The 18,314-nt window shown below is 47.9% G+C and overlaps 2 protein-coding genes across 2 annotated transcripts in view; one reads left to right on the top strand and one right to left on the bottom strand.

The window, feature by feature from the left end:
* Window positions 1–15,181, bottom strand: part of LOC137431450 (uncharacterized) — a 128,138-nt gene extending 112,957 nt beyond the window's left edge. Inside the window, exons 1-2 of the mRNA XM_068122780.2 lie at window positions 15,049–15,181; window positions 1,126–1,467 (exon numbers count right to left, since the gene is read on the bottom strand). Of these exons, the coding sequence (XP_067978881.2) occupies window positions 1,126–1,467; window positions 15,049–15,148 (442 nt within the window). The 5' untranslated portion in view covers window positions 15,149–15,181. The remainder of the gene's footprint in view (window positions 1–1,125; window positions 1,468–15,048) is intronic.
* LOC144892654 (E3 ubiquitin/ISG15 ligase TRIM25-like) overlaps window positions 15,159–18,314 on the top strand; it is a 43,184-nt gene continuing 40,028 nt past the window's right edge. Inside the window, exon 1 of the mRNA XM_078780470.1 lies at window positions 15,159–15,209. The gene's annotated coding sequence lies outside the window, so the exon portion shown is untranslated. The remainder of the gene's footprint in view (window positions 15,210–18,314) is intronic.

The following is an 18,314-nucleotide window of genomic DNA, read 5'->3' as shown; positions in this document are numbered from 1 at the left end:
TGTGCCTTTTCAAGGTTTCATATTAATCGGACAAGTAGTTACCGAGCTATGTCCAAAAAACGATTCAACCAATCAGAGAGCAGCGAGCTATCACGTGTGCCGAACGTGCCGAACAGACTCTGCCTCGGACGGCACATTTGAGAGCGTATTCATTTATTTCACGTTGGCAAACTATGTTGGCGTTCAACTATGTTTTAAAACTAATTAAAACTAATTTGCGATTCTTTCGCTTTCCTGCGCGTTTGTGCACGCTATGGCGATTTCTTTACCAAACTCCGCAAGCCGTTCGCTTTGGACCAAACCATTTCATGTAAATAGAGGGCGGGGATTGTCACCGTACTCGCAAGCCGTTCGCTTTGGACCAAACCATTTCATGTAAATAGAGGGGGGGGATTGTCACCGTACTCGCAAGCCGTTCGCTTTGGACCAAACCATTTCATGTAAATAGAGGGGGGGGGGGGGGATATAATTTTAGATATATATATAGTACGGGCATGCCCTAGTAAAGAAAATATAAGCAAACCCATACGGCCATAAAAAAAAAACATTGCCTCAAAAAGGGAACCATGATGATTGTCATGGGGCACGCAAGGCTAACCTCCGCTCTAGCAGGGAAAATGGCCTTTAAAAGGATTTAAAAATTTTTTTAAGCACATCTGATACCAGGTAGAGGCTTCAGACTCGACACTTGCAAAAATTCTCGAATCCAGATCTGGATTTTCACCAAAATCTAATCAATTTGTCCATGTCACACACTCAACCTGTCCACCAAGTTTCATCCTAATCCGTCCATAACTTTTTGAGATATGCTGTGATATATAGTTTTTGTCCCCAATCTCTCAATGGCGAAGAATCACCTTTAAAAATTATAGGATCCGGATCTTCATCAAAATCAAATCAATTTGTCCTTGTCACACACCCATCCAGTCCACCAAGTTTCGTCCGAATCCGTCCAGAACTTTTTGAGATATCCTCCTCACAGACAGACAAACAGACAGTCGTGAAAACATGACCACTGTCCATCTTCACGGTGGCGGAGGTAAGTATAGGTAAGTATTCCACACATAAATGCATACAGGTAAACATTCTCATGCAAATCCGGAGGAATGAGCAATAAAAACTTACCATACACCTCAAGGGTAAGCTTGATGCCTTTATTACTTTCCGAGCTATATGTTACAAACTGTGCAGTATATGTGCCAACATCTGCTTTCAACACATTCTTCAAGGTCAGAGAACCACTCGGGTGACCAATTAAACGGTCTTTGTAGTTTATTTCAATATTGATGCCCATGGAGTTGGTGACGTTAAAGGAAGCAATTTCCCGGGAGTCGCCATTATTTGCAACAAAATTCCAGCGCACCTCTGGTGGCACACTGCTCGTGAAAGTCACAAAGAAGAAGGCGTCCTGACCTTTGAGTACATTCAACCTTGGTTCTGGAGTTGTGACATTAATTTTTGCAGAACCTGTCAAACAGACAGAGGGAAAGATATAAACATAGGGGCAATACCCCTGGCACTCACCTGGTAGAATAAACAGTATACTACACTGACTAAAGGTATTTTAAACCAATTTCAATGGTTGATAGAAGACAGGGCAGCATGTAGAATCATACTAACATGATCATGAGACTTTAAACAAACATACAATAAAATACCTATTCTGGGGGCAACCCGCCATAGACCCCAAAAGGGGCAGATTTTTTTTAATGCCGCGAACAAGCTTTGGTACATCACGGGTGATGAATGTTGTGGTCAGGTTTCATCCAAATTGTGTGTGTGGTTTCTGAGAAGAAAGCAAATACCTATTTTGGGGGGGCAAACCTGGATCCACTTTGACCGCCAGTAAACCCCCTTAGGCCCCGATTTTTTTTAATGCCGTGAACAATCTTTAACCACAACATGACAAATATCATTTGTGCCAAGTTTGGTCACAATCCCATCAGCGGTTTCGCAGAAGAAGTTGCAAGTGTTTACGGACTGACGGACTGACGGACGGACGACGCACCATCGCAAAAGCCCCCGGAACTTCGTTCCAGGTGAGCTAAAAATCAGAAGTGCTTAAGACATGCAGATACACTTGATCACTGTTGAAAAAGGAGAAATACAGTATTGATGTAAATGTGGTTGGCCATACTAACTGCTCCAGGAAAATGTAAACATTCAACAACAGTCCACACCATTCTGCCTCATAGCAGGTGAGGATGCAATTCTTATGATGTACTTGTGGTGCTACGATCAGAACATCCAATAGTCAATACACAATGGGATGGGTAGTCAAGTTATTTGTGTAAAAATATGAGAAAGCTGATGGCAAGGCAGTGCATGTTTGAGAGGATTGCAAGAACATTGCTTAAGAACCTTGCTCAACGAAAATTGCTCAACATTTACAAAATCCAGTACAAAATCCTCCTCTTGACCTACAAAGCCCTCCATAACCTGGCCCCATCCTACCTGGCTGACCTCCTCTCCAGACACACTCCCACCCGCAACCTCCGCTCTGCTGGTACCAACCTCCTGACCCCCCCCATCCGGACCAAATTCAGATCCTGGGGGGACAGGGCCTTCTCCATCGCTGCTCCCACCCTCTGGAACTCACTACCTCACACCATCAGAGACTCCTCCTCACTCACCACATTCAAAACATCACTAAAGACCCACCTGTTCAACACTGCATTCAACATTTAACCCACAGCATTTAACCCCTGACTATCTCTTCTCCTTCTCCTTCCTTTTGCTTTGATTATTTACCTATTGATTTTTGTCTTTTTGCACTTGTTTTTTGTACTCTGTCAAAGCGTCGTTGGGCTTCTTGGAAAGCGCTATATAAAATAAATGTATTATTATTATTATTATTATTTACCTTGCTCAATGATCAAACCTGGATCAATCTTGCAATCTAGTCACAAAATGTAAAACGGGTTAATTAAACGATCCCAATAATAAATGGCATCACTTAAAAAATTCTCAGATCCAGATCCAAATCCGGATCTTCACCAAAATCGAATCATATAATCCATGTCACATACTCAACCTCCACCAAATTTCATCCAAATCCATCCACAACTGTTTGAAATATCTTGTTCACAAACAAACAGACAAACAGACAGACAGACAGACAAGGATGAAAACATAACCTCTATCTACCTTTGGTGGTGGAAGTAATAAATAACGCTAGGCAGAGGTTTCTAAAATGAAGAACAGAAGAGACATAGGCAAAAAAAAAAAAAGAGAGAGATGGAATTTCAGAGCTTTATTCATTTTCCCAACTCTTGGATAAAATACACAGGTTGCGAACATATGAATGCTGGATTTGGTAAAATACATTAAAGGGAAGGGAATGTGCGAAGTTTAGTTAACAGTTTCTCCAGTAGTGCCAGGTGATGGCACCTGCCAAGACGTGGGAGCATGGGTCTACTGTCAAAATATCCACAGCTTCTCCTCAAGAAAGTTGAAAAATGCTTCGATTCTCTGTTTGCTTCCAAGTATTGTGTCCCCAACCCCCCCTCTCTCTATCTCTCTCTGTACCTACCTACCCTTCCCAGCTGTTACCTACTTGCTCATGGACTCTGCATTTTGCATGTGAGACTAGAACGGCACTCAGTAGAGAGCATACCTCCACCAGGTGAACAGTTTACGTTTTGTATCTCAGAGTAGACCAGAAAATCACAATACAGAATCACACTTTAATCAAAATCCATCACAGGAATCACTATCCATAACTTTTTGAGATATCCTGCTACATATCCTTTTTGGCCCTATCCCTCAATGATGAAGAATCACTTAAACAATAAAATAATTCTCATATCCGAATCAATGTTCAAATCTTCCCCAAAATTTAATCCAATCGTCCCTGTCAGACACCCAACCGGTTCACCAAGTTTCGTCCAAATCCGTCGACAACTTTTTGAGATATCCTGATATGTATCGTTTTTGGCCCTATCTCCCAATGGTGAAAAATCACTTTAAAAATTCTAGTTTCCGAATCGGGATCTTCACCAAAATCTAATCATTTCGTCCTTGTCACATACGCTACATCTCTGCCAAATTTTGTCCGAATCCGTCCACAACTTTTTGAGATATCTTGTTCACAAACGAACAGACAAACAAACAGACAGACAGACAGACGGGTGAAAACATATAACCTCCATCCACCTTTGGTGGCGGATGTAAAGATGGAGAATTTTCTGGCAACCAGATGGCATCAGCTCACGTGTCTCAAAAACCTGCTCTGTTGCTCTTGCGCATTCTCTGTCTGTTCTTTTCACCCTGTAATTTACCCGAGGTAATCTTCCATCTGCTTCGAAATCAGCCAACATCAAAGCATTACCTAACTAGAACGGCACTCAGTAGAGTGCGTACCTCCGCCAGGCTGAACAGTTTATATTTTGTATCACACTGATGGGCCGGATCTGGATTCGGACCTGAACCAAAATCGAATCGGCTTGTTCTCTTCACCTAACCAACTCGTCCACCAAGTTTTGTCATAACTCGTCCATAACTTTTTTAAATGTCATGTTATTTATCTCACTCCCTCTCACTCGCTCTCTATGTGTAAGTACCATACCACCATACCACAAACCCTCCCATCTACTTTCTCAGCAATCCTCTCAAAGATGTTCTGTCACTCAAACTTGTGTTACTCAAACAAAACTGCCATTTCCTTGTTGAAGGTCGCACAGTATCATGCGACCATTTGTTGGACTCAGTATCCTCCCGCAAAGACTCTGTGACCTTTGTATATTAATTTCGATTCTGCATACCAAAAACAAATAATTAAATGCAATAGATTCGATTCCGGACAGAGCATCGACCTTCAAATTCACAGGCCCAGTACAAGCAAGATCCACCCCTCCCTGGACGAGGAGGTCTACGACGCTTGATTGCTAAAACACCATTATTTCATGTTTTTACATCAATTTGATTAACAGTTGAAAGTTGTAATTGTGACATTGACATTCCATTGTGAAAGTAATATGGTACATCAAACTTAAGAGAGATTGCTACAGTGGTTTGGAAATGTACAAGAAACAAAGGGACTCGTATATAGATACTAAATGTGGAGAATGAGTGAGAAGGTATTGTTGAGGCACAGAAAACTGAGGGCCCCAAGAGGGAGATTGAAGAGAAGGTCAAAAAAGCATTTGACAAAATGAAAAGTGGGAAAGCTTGTGGACCATCTGAAGTTGCGGTCAAATTAGTGAAGGCGTTAGATGTTGGGGGGGGGGGGGTGAAGTGGATGGTAGAGTTGATTAGGAAGGTATGAATGGAAGAGAATATACCACAAGTGAATAAAAAAATGTATGCTGAATTAATAAATAGCACCGTAAAGAAGGTGTAACCCCTCAGCCCATACATGGTGGAAACCAATTTCAAGATGGCTGCCGAGGCGGCCATATTGAAAATCGCAGCGCGCCCATTTTCGAAAGGAACCTTCCTCTACTCAACCCCAACAGACACTGCAAAAATGGATTTAATCGGACAAGCCGTTCTGCTCGAAATTGACGGAAACCAAAAGTTGACGGACGCCCCGGATAGCTGCCGTGGAAGCCATATTGAAAATCGCAGCGCGCCCATTTTCGAAAGAAACCTTCCTCTACTCAACCGCAACACACACTGCGAAAATGGATTTAATCGGACAAGCCGTTCTCCTTGAAATTGACGGAAACAAAAGTTGACGGACGCCCGGATGCCCGGACGCCCGGACGACGCCCGTGACGACTGGGCTTCGGGGTGAAAAGGAAATGTAGGGATGACAAACTTGTGTGTAAAAAAGGTCCTAAACAAGATAGGGATGATGTTGGTTTCGAGGGTCGTTAACAGTATTGCCATCACATAACAATCCCGACATCGCTGCCTTCAGACTTTTATTGTTTTGGGCTAGGCCGAGCTAAAAGTATTAGAAGCTCCAATATTTCATTTCTGCATAAGTATAAGAAGCTCCGATATAATTTCAGGGACTTCTTGCAGCTTCAGTTGTCTTTCCTACTTTTCTTTTTATCAACTTAGAGTAACCGATCACAAATGCAGATAATTATAGAATGCTGTTATTGGAGATGTCCAATGTCCATGCAGTTTGTGAGAAGTTGATGATCATGTACTGATATTATAACATTGTACTCGGGCTGCTCATTTGTACAGTCTCAGTATGTGGATGCACTACAAGAGTAATCAAGTACTGGTGTAACCAGTGGAGTGTTTGTTGAAGGTTGAAGCAATAACTGATGGTGTAAATGAGGCAGTGATGTAGGGATTGTTATGTGATGGCAATACTGTTAGCTACTCTCTAAAGTCTAAACCAACAGCATCCCTACCTTGTTTAGGACCTTTTGAGACTGTATTTTGTCATCCCTACATTGCCTTTTTAATTTAGCAGAAATTTCATTATTATGTGGTGCTGTGCACACACGACTCGATTGCCAGAGAGGTAGGCCACAACGCGTTGATACAACAAGAGTCTTTATTCAGAGCTCGCACTTCAGCACTGGGCGGGCTCGAGCTTAGAGCCCGCATATATGTCCCGAGGCCACGCCTTGCCCCCGGGCATGGCCGATCGGTCGAAAGGCGGGACATGCATTTTAGTTCCCCGCCTGGACGCTCGCGCCACCCACTGGTGCGCGGAATTATTGCCCCTTGTGCCCGCCACACGCGCCCCCCCCAGAATTCCCGCGCACCTGAAGGGTGAGCTTGCGGGGAAGCCGGATGACCCGGCCGAAACGCCCCCTGGCGATGCGTGCAGGGCTGGTGGGTAGCGGGACGGCGGGGCTGGGGGTTGCCGGGGGTCTGACCGCCGGGGGGCGGCCTCGACACGGAGGCAGAGCTGCTTGTGGGGGGTGGTCCAGATCGAGGTGGGACGGCTTGAGGCGGTCCACTGAGATACGATCCGGGGCGCCGCCGATGTCGACGGTGAAATATTTGTCCCCGGTCTCGAGCACGTGGCAGGGCCCGTCGTACGGGGGCCGTAGCGGTGCCCGGTGGGCATCGTGCCGGATGAAGACGTACTCCGCCGTGCGAAGCTCCGGGGCGACGTGGGAGGACGGGCAACCGTGGTGTGCCGTCGGCACCGGGGCGAACCTCCCGGCGGTCTCCTGCAGGGTGGAGCGCTGTTGCGCCGCAGACCAAGGAGCCGTGGAGTTGGGGATAAATTCGCCCGGTACCCGCAGTGGTTGCCCAAAGTCCAGCTCCGCCGAGGACGCGCACAGGTCGTCCTTGGGCGCCGTCCTGAGGCCCAGCAGGACACAGGGGAGCCTGTCGGCCCAGCTGCCGTCGCGGAGGCTGGCCCGGAGCGCGGCCTTCATCGAGCGATGAAAGCGCTCGCACAGGCCATTGGCCTGGGGGTGGTAGGCCGTGGTGCGGTGCAGTTGGACGCCGAGCCCTTGCGCCACCGCGCCCCAGAGCTCCGAGGGGAACTGGGGGCCGCGGTCGGACGAGATGTCCGAGGGGGCACCGAACCGGGCAACCCAAGTGGCGATGAAGGCTTGCGCCACATCAGCCGCAGACGTCGCCGCCAATGGCACGGCCACTGGCCACTGTGTGGTGCGGTCCACCATGGTGAGGAGGTGGGTGAACCCCCGCGAGGGGGGCATAGGTCCCACCAAGTCGACGTGGACATGGTCGAACCGACGCTCGGGCACGGTAAACGGGGCCAACGGGGCCTGGGTGTGGCGGTGGACCTTTGCGCGCTGGCACGCGAGGCACGTCCTGGCCCAGTCGCGGACGTCCTTCCTGAGGCCATGCCAGATGAACTTCGCTGCGACGAGCTTCTGGGAGGCCTTCGTGCCCGGGTGGGACAGGCCGTGGATGGCGTCGAAAACCATGCGCTGCCAGCCAGCGGGCATGATGGGGCGAGGCCGGCCGAGGGAGACGTCGCACAGGAGGGCCGCGCCCGCGACGTCGAACGGCACCTCGGTGATGCGGAGGCCCATGACGGCGGTCCGCAAGGCCTGGACGCCGGGGTCGGCGGTCTGGTCCTCTGCCATCCGAGCATAGTCGATCCCGAGGTGGACCGCGTGCGCGACGGACCGGGAAAGGCAATCCGCCACCGGGTTGTCTTTACCCACGACGTGACGGATGTCCGTCGTGTACTCGGACACGGCAGAGAGGTGACGCTGCTGCCATGCCGACCATGGCTCGGCGACCTTGGCCATCGCGAACACAAGAGGCTTGTGATCAACGAAAGCCGTGAACGGGTGGCCCTCGAGCAGATGGCGGAAGTGTCGGACCGCCAGGTGGAGCCCAAGCAGCTCGCGGTCGAAGGTGCTATAGCGGCGTTCATGCGGGTGAAGCTGCCGGCTAAAAAATGCCAGCGGCTGCCAAGCACCACTCACCCACTGCTCGTGCACCGCGCCCACCGCATAGTCCGACGCGTCGGTGGTGAGGGCGATCGGTGCATCGGGCGCCGGGTGCGTTAGCATGGTGGCGTTGGCCAGGGCCAGCTTTGCGCCCGCAAATGCCGCGGCCATCGTCTCCGACCAGGCGATGTCACCTTTGCCCGGCTTGCCCCGGCAGGCCTCGTGCAGGGGCCGGAGGAGCTGGGCGACGTGGGGCACGAAGCGGTGGTAAACATTTACCATGCCCAGGAACTCCTGGAACCCCTTGATCGTGCGGGGGTGTGGGAAATCCCTGATCGTCCTCCACCTTGGCCAGAAAAGGGATGGCCCCGTGCCTGGTGATGCGGTGCCCCAAGAAGGCGATGGCGGCGATGCCGAAACGGCACTTTGCGGGGTTGATGATCAGGCCATGCTGGCCCAGGCATTCGAAAAGCGTGCGGAGGTGGAGCAGGTGCTCCTCCCGGGACGCGCTCGCGACTAGGATGTCGTCCAGGTAGACATAGATGAAAGGTAAGTCGCGCAAGATGCTGTCCATGAGCCGTTGGAATGCCTGGGCCGGATTCTTCAACCCAAAAGGCATTCGCAGGAACTCAAAGAGGCCGAAAGGGTTGATGACGGCCGTCTTTGGGACATCGTCCGGTTGGACAGGGACCTGGTGGTAGCCCCGGATGAGGTCCACCTTGGAGAACATGGTCGTGTTCGCCAACTGGGCGGAAAAGTCCTGGATATGTGGGACCGGGTAGCAGTCGGGGGTGGTGGCATCATTGAGCCGGCGGTAGTCACCGCACGGCCGCCATCCTCCGCCGGGCTTCGGCACAATGTGCAGAGGAGAAGCCCAAGCACTGTTGGAGCGCTGTCCGATCCCCAGCCGTTCCAGCGTGGCGAACTCCACTTTCGCCACGGCGAGCTTCATGGGGTCGCGTCGGCATGCCCGGGTGTAGACCGGCGGCCCGACCGTGGGGATATGGTGCTCCACCCCGTGTTTGACGGCCACCGCTGAGAAGGTGGGCCGCATGAGGGCCGGGAAACTGGCGAGGAGGCGGGTAAACTCGTCCGCTGCCAGAAGCGTGCAGACTATCCTCGCCGGGAGGGAACCTTTCAGCAAGCGGCTTGGCAAGCCGTTCAGTGAGCCGCTCAGCGAGCTGCTCAACGAGCCGCTTAGCGAACAAGCGAGCGAGCTGAAGGTTTCGGCCTGGACGAGACGTCTGCGCTTAACGTCGACCAACAGCCCATGCGCACATAGGAAGTCCACGCCGAGCAGGGCCATTGGCACGCTGGCGGTAACTAACGACCATTGAAAGTGCTGCCCTCCGAACCGCAGTGAGAGGCAACGCTTCCCGAATGTGCGGATGGGTGTACCGTTGGCGGCAAGCAAAGCAGGGCCCCAGCCCGCGGCTTGCTTGTCGGATGTGGAGGCAGGGAGGACGCTTACCTGCGCTCCTGTGTCACAAAGAAAATGGCGCCCGGACACGGTGTCCGTGATGAACAGGAGGCTGCCAGAATGGCCGACGCTCATGGCCGCAAGTGAGCGCCGGCCCGACCCATCAAAAGCACACGGTGGGCGGCACGTTTTAGCCTTGCGGCCGAACCTGGCATGGTCGTAGCACCAGGTTTGCGGCGGTGGCCCCTGCGGCGGCCGTGCCGGCGGCGGTGGTGGTGGCGGTGGCGGTAGTGGGCGGGGCGTAGCAGCGGCCACGAGGGAAGCAGGGGGCGCTGGAGCCTCCGCACCGGGAGCCACTACGGCAGCACCGTACACCGACCGCGTGTCACAGGCCGCGAAATACTTGTCGTCCTCTCCAGCCAGGGTGCAGGGTTCCGTTATTTTGGAACCGGCCAGCGTGAGGCGCACCTGTACAGGTAGCTGGCGTCGGAAGAGTGCTCGGAATAAGAAATCTGGGTGCCGGTCTCCAAGCAGCGACAGCATGAAATCCATCCGGACAGATGGTCGTGTGTCGCCGAGGGCGGGAAGGTCCAGGAGGCGGTCGGCACATTCGATCTCTGTGAGCCCGAACGTGGCGAGGAGGAGACGTTTGTGCACCTCGTACTTGTGGTCGCCCGGCGGGCGCCGAAGGATGGACACGACTCGGGCGGCAGTGCCGGGCCCGAGGGCGGCGACCACGTGGTAGTACCGGGTCTCGTCCGCTGTGATGCCCCGGAACTGAAATTGAGCTTCGGCCTGCACAAACCAAACGTCGGCTTGCGCTTCCCAAAACTCCGGGAGGTTGATTGCGACGGCGTTGGTAGCCATGGCGCGTTCGGGGGTCAGCAACGGCTGAACCAATCGGGGTCACCAGTGTGGTGCTGTGCACACACGACTCGATTGCCAGAGAGGTAGGCCACAATGCGTTGATACAACAAGAGTCTTTATTCAGAGCTCGCACTTCAGCACTGGGCGGGCTCGAGCTTAGAGCCCGCATATATGTCCAGAGGCCACGCCTTGCCCCCAGGCGTGGCCAATCGGTCGAAAGGCGGGGCATGCATTTTAGTTCCCCGCCTGGACGCTCGTGCCACCCACTGGTGCGCGGAATTATTGTCCCTTGTGCCTGCCACAATTAACTTGTTTCTGTAATTTTTTACAATGTGGAATAACACAATGGTATACGGTACTCAGAGGATACCCAATCTTGGAGCAAAAGTGTCAAGATATCTTCGTCAGCAATGTGAAATACTGCACATGTTCCTATATTGTCTTACGTAACCTTGACTGTATCTTGCAGCTCTGTCTTATTGCTCATTTGTCAAAGAGTAATGTCTTAATCCAGCCTCAGACCACACTACCACCTGCACTTAGAAATGCCCAAAATAACTGGTTTGGTTTCCATCTAACCAATAGGGCGGGGACAGAGGGGAAGGGTGGAGCCTCTCGAGGAATTTATGCATGGCCGGACACGTGAAAGACACTCCCGTGGGTTTTACTGTTTTGTTCACTTGAAGTGCCAATAAAACTAATTATACACTCGAAATGCAAATGTCCTCGATAAACTACTATGACAGGACGAAAAGATACTCCAACGTTTGTTTGGTATCAGTGGGTGGGGCCGACATATTTTATCCACGTCATCCATGCGTTAGTACGTCGCGTCGACAGTGCCAGCGCACTCTCTGATAGTTTTGTAAAATTAACTTCAATGAAGAACTTTATCAGGACAAGATATAAGTATTTATCTGAAGTATCCAAATCCTGGTTCTGGAAAATCAGAAGACCTCGGTAATACTTGAGTAGATTCTCGCCAGACAAAAATACACTCACTATAAATCATCAGAAAGACGTTAGTTAAACACACTGCACACGTGACACGCTTTCTTATCTGCGTATGCGCATAGCGCATATCAAGGTTCAGGGTTGATCGGGTAAGCGTGGGGAAGGGCTTGGCCTTGTCAAACTACGATGGCATTGGTTGAGTATGAGAGAACACGCTCTCAGAGAGTATCTGTAAATATTTAACTGTAGAAATGAACTGGAGAAACAAATTATAAGAAAGGATTCTGCACCAAGTGAAACTCCAGTCATTGCCATTGAGAGAGGCCGAGCTCAGAAATACACACCGTCTGAATAATTATTATAATATTTGAGTAGATGATGTTCTACTTCTGATTTGCAAATGTTGTAGTACAAACTTTATCGATGTGCTCACCAGTGGCGTATTGAGGGTGTCTGGAAGAATTTTTTATGAAAAAAAAATAACATAATTGTTCCGCCTCCACCCCCTGCTTCCACCTCCTTCTCCCAAATCACCAACCCCAGTAGCCATAGGTAATACTAATAGGGCATAGACATAAGGAAACTAGGATTTTTATATTTAAATATCAATTAATTGACCATTCACCAACGTTTATTCCCGCGTCATCCCTACATAGAGAGTACGAGCGTACTCTCTGATATGATTGGAAGAAGAGCACAACAATGCAAATTTTCAAAAAGAAAGGGGATATCATGGACTGTGGAATGCCTGGTGTTGGCTTAACGGTTAAGGTGGCTGGCTTGAGATCTTAGGGTCTTGAGTTTGAGACCATGTCATACCGTTGCATTAACACCAGGTGGGTTGACTCAGCCTGTCATCCTTCCGAGGTTGACAAAATGAGTACCAGCTGATTGAGAGGAATGAGCCATTCGAATGTCCTGCGTTGGAGTGGTGACCCGTCCAGGAATGTGCCCGATAGCCTAGAAACTGCTTCGGCAGCCATATGCATCATCACGATTCAAAAAGGAGTGGTCATCATCGTCATCATACCGTTGAAATAATACCAGGTGTGTTGACACAACCTGTCATCCTTCCAAACTTGGTAAAATGGTTACCAGCTTACTGGTAATGGGGGGCACTGCAACAGCAGCACAGACACACTTCCAGAAAATGATGCAACCAGCAGCTACAGGCTGCATAAGATACAACGACATGGACTGTCGAAAATACAGAGGGTTGAAATTGATGGAGTATGCAATGAAAATACTGGAGAGGCCTGTCTGTATACCTAGGCTAAGGAAGGTTGTGATGACGGACGAGATGCAGAATAGATTAATTCAAGAAAGGGGAACAGTGGATGCAATGTTCATCATGACACAGATTCATGAAAAGATCCTGTAAGGAAACAAGAAGCTATAATGTTCATTCATCGATCTAGAGGAGACATATGGTAGGATCTCAAGAGAAGTAGTGTATTGCTGGTTGAGGAAGAAGGGTGTTACCAGTGAAGTTTGTTAGAATCGTGATGGAAATGTATATGGGAGCCAGCATTATAGTTAGGGCAATTAATGGGGGAAACAACATTTTATAGTGCAGCGGTTGGTTTCCACCAGGATTCTGCAATAAGTACCTTCCTTTTTGTAACAGCGGTTGATATGTTGAGTGACAACATCAGAGATAGAGAAGAAATGTGGGAGCTCCTGTTTGCAGATGACTTGGTCATAGCAGCAGAGTCAAAGGAAGAGCTACAGAGAAGAGTGTTGGAATGGAAAGAGAGTTGCTTGGAATAGAGAGGCAGGGATTGAGGATTAATGCTAGAAAGAGTGAGGTTATGGTGTGTAGTAAGACTGGAGCAGAGAAGGTCAAGATTGTATATGGAACAGGGGAAGAGTTAATCAAGTGGACAAATTCAAACACCTTGGCTCAGTACTAAAGGATGAGGGAGGTTGTGAATCATTCGTGTAGTACAGAGTGAAGGCACCATGGACAAGATGGAAGGATGTTAGTGCATGGTGTCATCTTTGATAGAACAATACCGAGTGAATTGAAGGTTAAATTCTTCAAGACAGCGATTCGACTGGATATAATGTATGGAGCAGAAATATGGACCTTAAGAAAGATGGAAGAGGAGTTCCTGGAGAGGACAGAGATGAGAATATTTTGGTGGATTTCCAGAGTATCCCAAAGAGAGTGGTTGAGGAATGAGGAGATACGCACGAGAGCCGGAGTTGCATGTATTACAGAAATAATTAGAGAGGTGAGGTTACGGTGGTTTGAACACGTGATCAAGAAAAAGGATGTGGAACCAATCAAAAAAATTTGGAATGAGACAATTAGAGGAAAATGGTCAAGTGGAAGATAGAGAGAGATTATGGTGGAGGGATATCGTGGAAAGAGATTTGAAGAAAGGATTGAGAGAAGAAGATACAGAAGACAGAGGAGAATGGAGAAGGCGGACCCGAGTACCGTAGCCGACTCCGAACTGATGGGATTGAGGCTTAAAAGTAAAATAGACAGGCATTTCAAAGGGCGAATAAAAATGCATGGCGGTAACAATCGATATGGATCCCCCTGTACAAATATATATCCATCTTCAATGGGATGTCTCCGAAACCGGATTGAATTGACTGACGACTGGATCAGGTGCTTCTAAACCTCAAAAATGTTGTTTGGTATGCCGTGTGGATGATGAAATAAATGGCCTCTGGCACACTTTTATTTCCTCATTTTTCAATTTACCTTTGTTGAACTACCGTACCTGCGTGCTTTTGATCGTAATTCATGCATTCAATGATAGGTGCAGGGTTCCCAATATACTTCTCTAGTTTCAAGACAATATTATTATTAACAAACCGACAAATACATAAGAAAGAGAGAGAGAGAGTGAGAGAAAGGGGGAGGGCGAGGGGCGAGAGGGATAGAGAGAGGGAGAGGGACAGAGAGAGAGAGAGAGAGAGAGAGAGAGAGAGAGAGAGAGAGAGAGAAAGGGGGAGGGCGAGGGGCGAGAGGGATAGAGAGAGGGAGAGGGACAGAGAGAGAGAGAGAGAGAGAGAGAGAAAGAGAGAGACAAAGAGAGAGAGGGGGAGGGAAGAGAGGAAGAGAGAGGGGGGGAAGAGAGAGGGAGAGAGAAAGAGGGAGAGAGAGAGAGAGAGAGAGAGAAAGAGATTGAGGGGGGAGGGAAGAGAGGAAGAGAGGAAGAGAGAGAGAGAGAGGAAGAGAGGAAGAGAGGAAGAGAGAGGAAGAGAGGAAGAGAGGAAGAGAGGAAGAGAGGAAGAGAGAAAGAGAGAAGGGGGTGGGGAGGGGGCGTGGTGGGGGGGGGGGGAGGGCAGAGATAGATGAGTTAAATAGAAATGAAAGTGAAATAAGGCACAAACATTAATCAGATTCAGATTCGCTTTTTGTGACAAAAGAGCTATTGTAATTGACAAAACTAAATTACTTGTCCTGTTATTAACCTAAAGCGCCCTTAACACAAAAATGGAGATGAATATACAGTCACAAGCCAACCCACGGAGGCGGATCCACAGATAAAATACCTGGCGAGATCACCACGGACACGAACCAGACCAGCCACAGAACTCCTAATGTCCGAACAGCCGGGAGTCCTGGGAGGACGCGTGCGGCTCCCGCGTGCATGCTCGGGAGAGGGAACGAGGGGAGAAGAGCCGCAGTTTGAGTAACCGGGCTGGTAAAACAGGTTTGTACAGGTGGTGGGTGGAGACTAGGATGCCATAGTGATTTCATTCAGCCAAATATTTTCTGCTGGTAATGTGAGCTATTTCTTAAGTCTAAAGATCAACCTACAAAAATGCTTACAAAAGGTTTAGCTCGGTAACATATTGCTAATGTATGAAAGGTGTTTATGACGTTGCAATTCCTGAAATAATTTCACCTTGCGCTAATAAAAGAGGGTTCAAAATGTGCATGATCGTAATATGGCGAATATATTATATACCCCTACATGATGAGTATGAAATCCCAGGTTATACTACAGTCACATGAAAAAGTAAGTACACCCCGTGTAAAGTTTTGACTTTTTCAACATATTTCAACATACAGCTATTTGATCTTCATTTGCACAATATTGATAGATAAAGGTGATATAATATAACAAACATCATGAAACATTTACATTTTGTAGTCCATTGTATAATTTAAATAAACATAAATGCAAATTTCGCATGTGGAAAAAGTAAGTACACCCTTGGCTCTAATAGGTGGTATTGCCCCCTTTGGCACAAACAACCTCAAGTAGGCGTTTCTTATAACTGTCTACCAGTCTCTGACATCGACTGGGAGAAATTTTTGCCAACTCCTCCATGCAGAATTCTTTCAGCTGTGCGATGTTTGAGGGGTTTCTTGCATGCACAGCTCGTTTCAAATCCCCCCACAACATCTCGATGGGATTTAGATCCGGGCTTTGACTTGGCCATTCCAGAACCCTCCATTTCTTTTTTTCAGCCATTCCTTGGTGGATTTACTGGTATGTTTAGGGTCATTGTCATGTTGCAAGGTCCATCTACGGTTGAGCTTCAACTTTCTGACAGATGGCCTCACATTATCCTCAAGTACCCTCTGGTACAATGAAGAATTCATAGTGGATTCTATGATGGTGAGCTGCCCAAGCCCTGATGCAGCAAAGCTGCCCCAAACCATAATATTTCCACCACCATGCTTTACAGTTGGTATCAGGTTCTTGTGGTCAAATGCTGTCTTTGGTTTACGCCAAACATATCTTCTGGTACTCTGACCAAATGGCTCTACCTTTGACTCATCTGTCCAGAGCACACTGTTGCAGAAGTGCTGGTCTTTGCCTCGGTGTTCATTGGCACACTTTAGTTTTGCCCTGATGTTCTTTCTGGACAGCAAAGGTTTCCTCCTGGCACACCTCCCATGTAGATCAAATTTGTGCAACCTCTTTCTAATGGTAGACTCGTGCACTTTGACATCAACAGTGGCAAGAGCTACCTGTAGGTCCCGTGATGACATTCTGGGGTTCTTAGAGACTTCTTTCAGCCTCTTGCCGTCTGCTCTCGGGCTGAAACTGCTGGGGCGGCCTGGCCTGAACAAGTTGGCAGTTGTTTGAATTATTCTCCACTTGTAGATGATCTTCCAGACAGTCGAATGATTGATTTCAAATTGTTTGGAGATCTTTCTAAATCCCTTCCCAGACTTGTAGGCACCTTCTTTCTGAAGGCCTCAGAGAGCTCTTTTGATCTCAGCATGGTGACGCCGCACACTTCAACAACAAAGAGCAAACCAAACTAAATGTCTGAGCTTTAAATAAGACAGGTTCCTCCAAGATCCTCTCTAACGATGTTCTAATCATTTGCACCTGAGCTGGTGCACCTGATTCTAATTTTAGGTATTTGAAGTAGTGATAAATGTAGGGGTGTACTTACTTTTTCCACATGCGAAATTTGCATTTATGTTTATTTAAATTATACAATGGACTACAAAATGTAAATGTTTCATGATATTTGTTATATTATATCACCTTTATCTATCAATATTGTTTAAATGAAGATCAAATAACTGTATGTTGAAATATGTTGAAAAAGTCAAAACTTTACATGGGGTGTACTTACTTTTTCACGTGACTGTATCGCTGCTTATACAAGATGTGTTGATATGTATTCACACCCATTGACTTTTTCACATTTTATTGCGTTCCAGCCTGAATCTAAAATGGATTAAATTGAGTTTTGTTTGTCACTGATCTACACATAATACCAAATGATGTCAAAGTGATTTTTTTGCAAAACAATTAAAAATGAAAAGCTGAAATGTCTTGAGTCAATATGTATTCAATACCTTTGCCATTACAATTCCAAATTGAGCTCAGCTGCATCCAATTTCCTTTGAACATATTTGAGATGTCGCGACAACATAATTGGAGTCCACATGTTGCCAATCCAATTGATTGGACATGATTTAGAAAGAAACACACCTTTCTGTATGAGGTCCCACAGTTGGCATTGCAAATCAGTGCAGAAACTCTGCCATGAGGTCCAAGGAACTGTCCGTATAACTTGGAGATGCAATTATGAGGAGGCATAGATCTGGGGAAGGGTATAAAACCATTTCTTGTGTTGAAAGTTCCCAAGAGCACAGTGAGCTCCATCATTAGGAATCAGAAATAATAAAGAACTACCCAGACTCTTCATAGAGCTGGCCGTGTGACCAAACAGAGCAACCAGGCAAGAAGGACCTTGGTCAGGGAGGTGACCAGGAACACAATGACCACTGACAGAACTACAGAGTTCCTTGGCTGAGACAGGAGAACCTGCTGGAAGGGCAACAGTCTCTGCAGCACTTCACAAATATAGGCTTTATGGTAGAGTGGTAGAGTTTATGGTAGAGTATATGGTAGAGTTTCCATTCCTGAGAAAAAGGCATATGACAGCACACCTGGAGTTTGCAAAAAGTCAGGTGAAAGACTTTAAAAGCATGAAGCAAAATATTCCAGGGTCTGATGAGACGAAAATTGAGCTTCTTGGCTTGAATGAAAAGCGCTACGTATTACAGAAACCAAGCACAGCTCATCAACCATCTAACACCATCCCTACCGTGAAGCATGGTGGTCGCAGCATCATGTTATGGTGATGCTTTTCAGCGTCAGGGACTGGGAGACTTATAAGGAAAGAGAAAACAATTAATGGAGCCAAATACAGGCAAACCCTTGAGGAGAACCTACGACAGAATGCAAAAGACCTCAGACTGCAGTGAAGATTTACATTCCAACAGAACAATTACCCCATGCCTACAGCCAAAGCAACACTGGAATGTCTACACAACAAGA

Source organism: Myxine glutinosa, chromosome 1, assembly GCF_964187855.1.
Source record: "Myxine glutinosa chromosome 1, kmMyxGlut1.1, whole genome shotgun sequence".
Lineage (NCBI taxonomy): Eukaryota > Metazoa > Chordata > Myxini > Myxiniformes > Myxinidae > Myxine > Myxine glutinosa.
The sequence above is the reverse complement of the archived record's forward strand: the minus strand, read 5'-3'. Positions and strand labels throughout refer to the sequence as shown.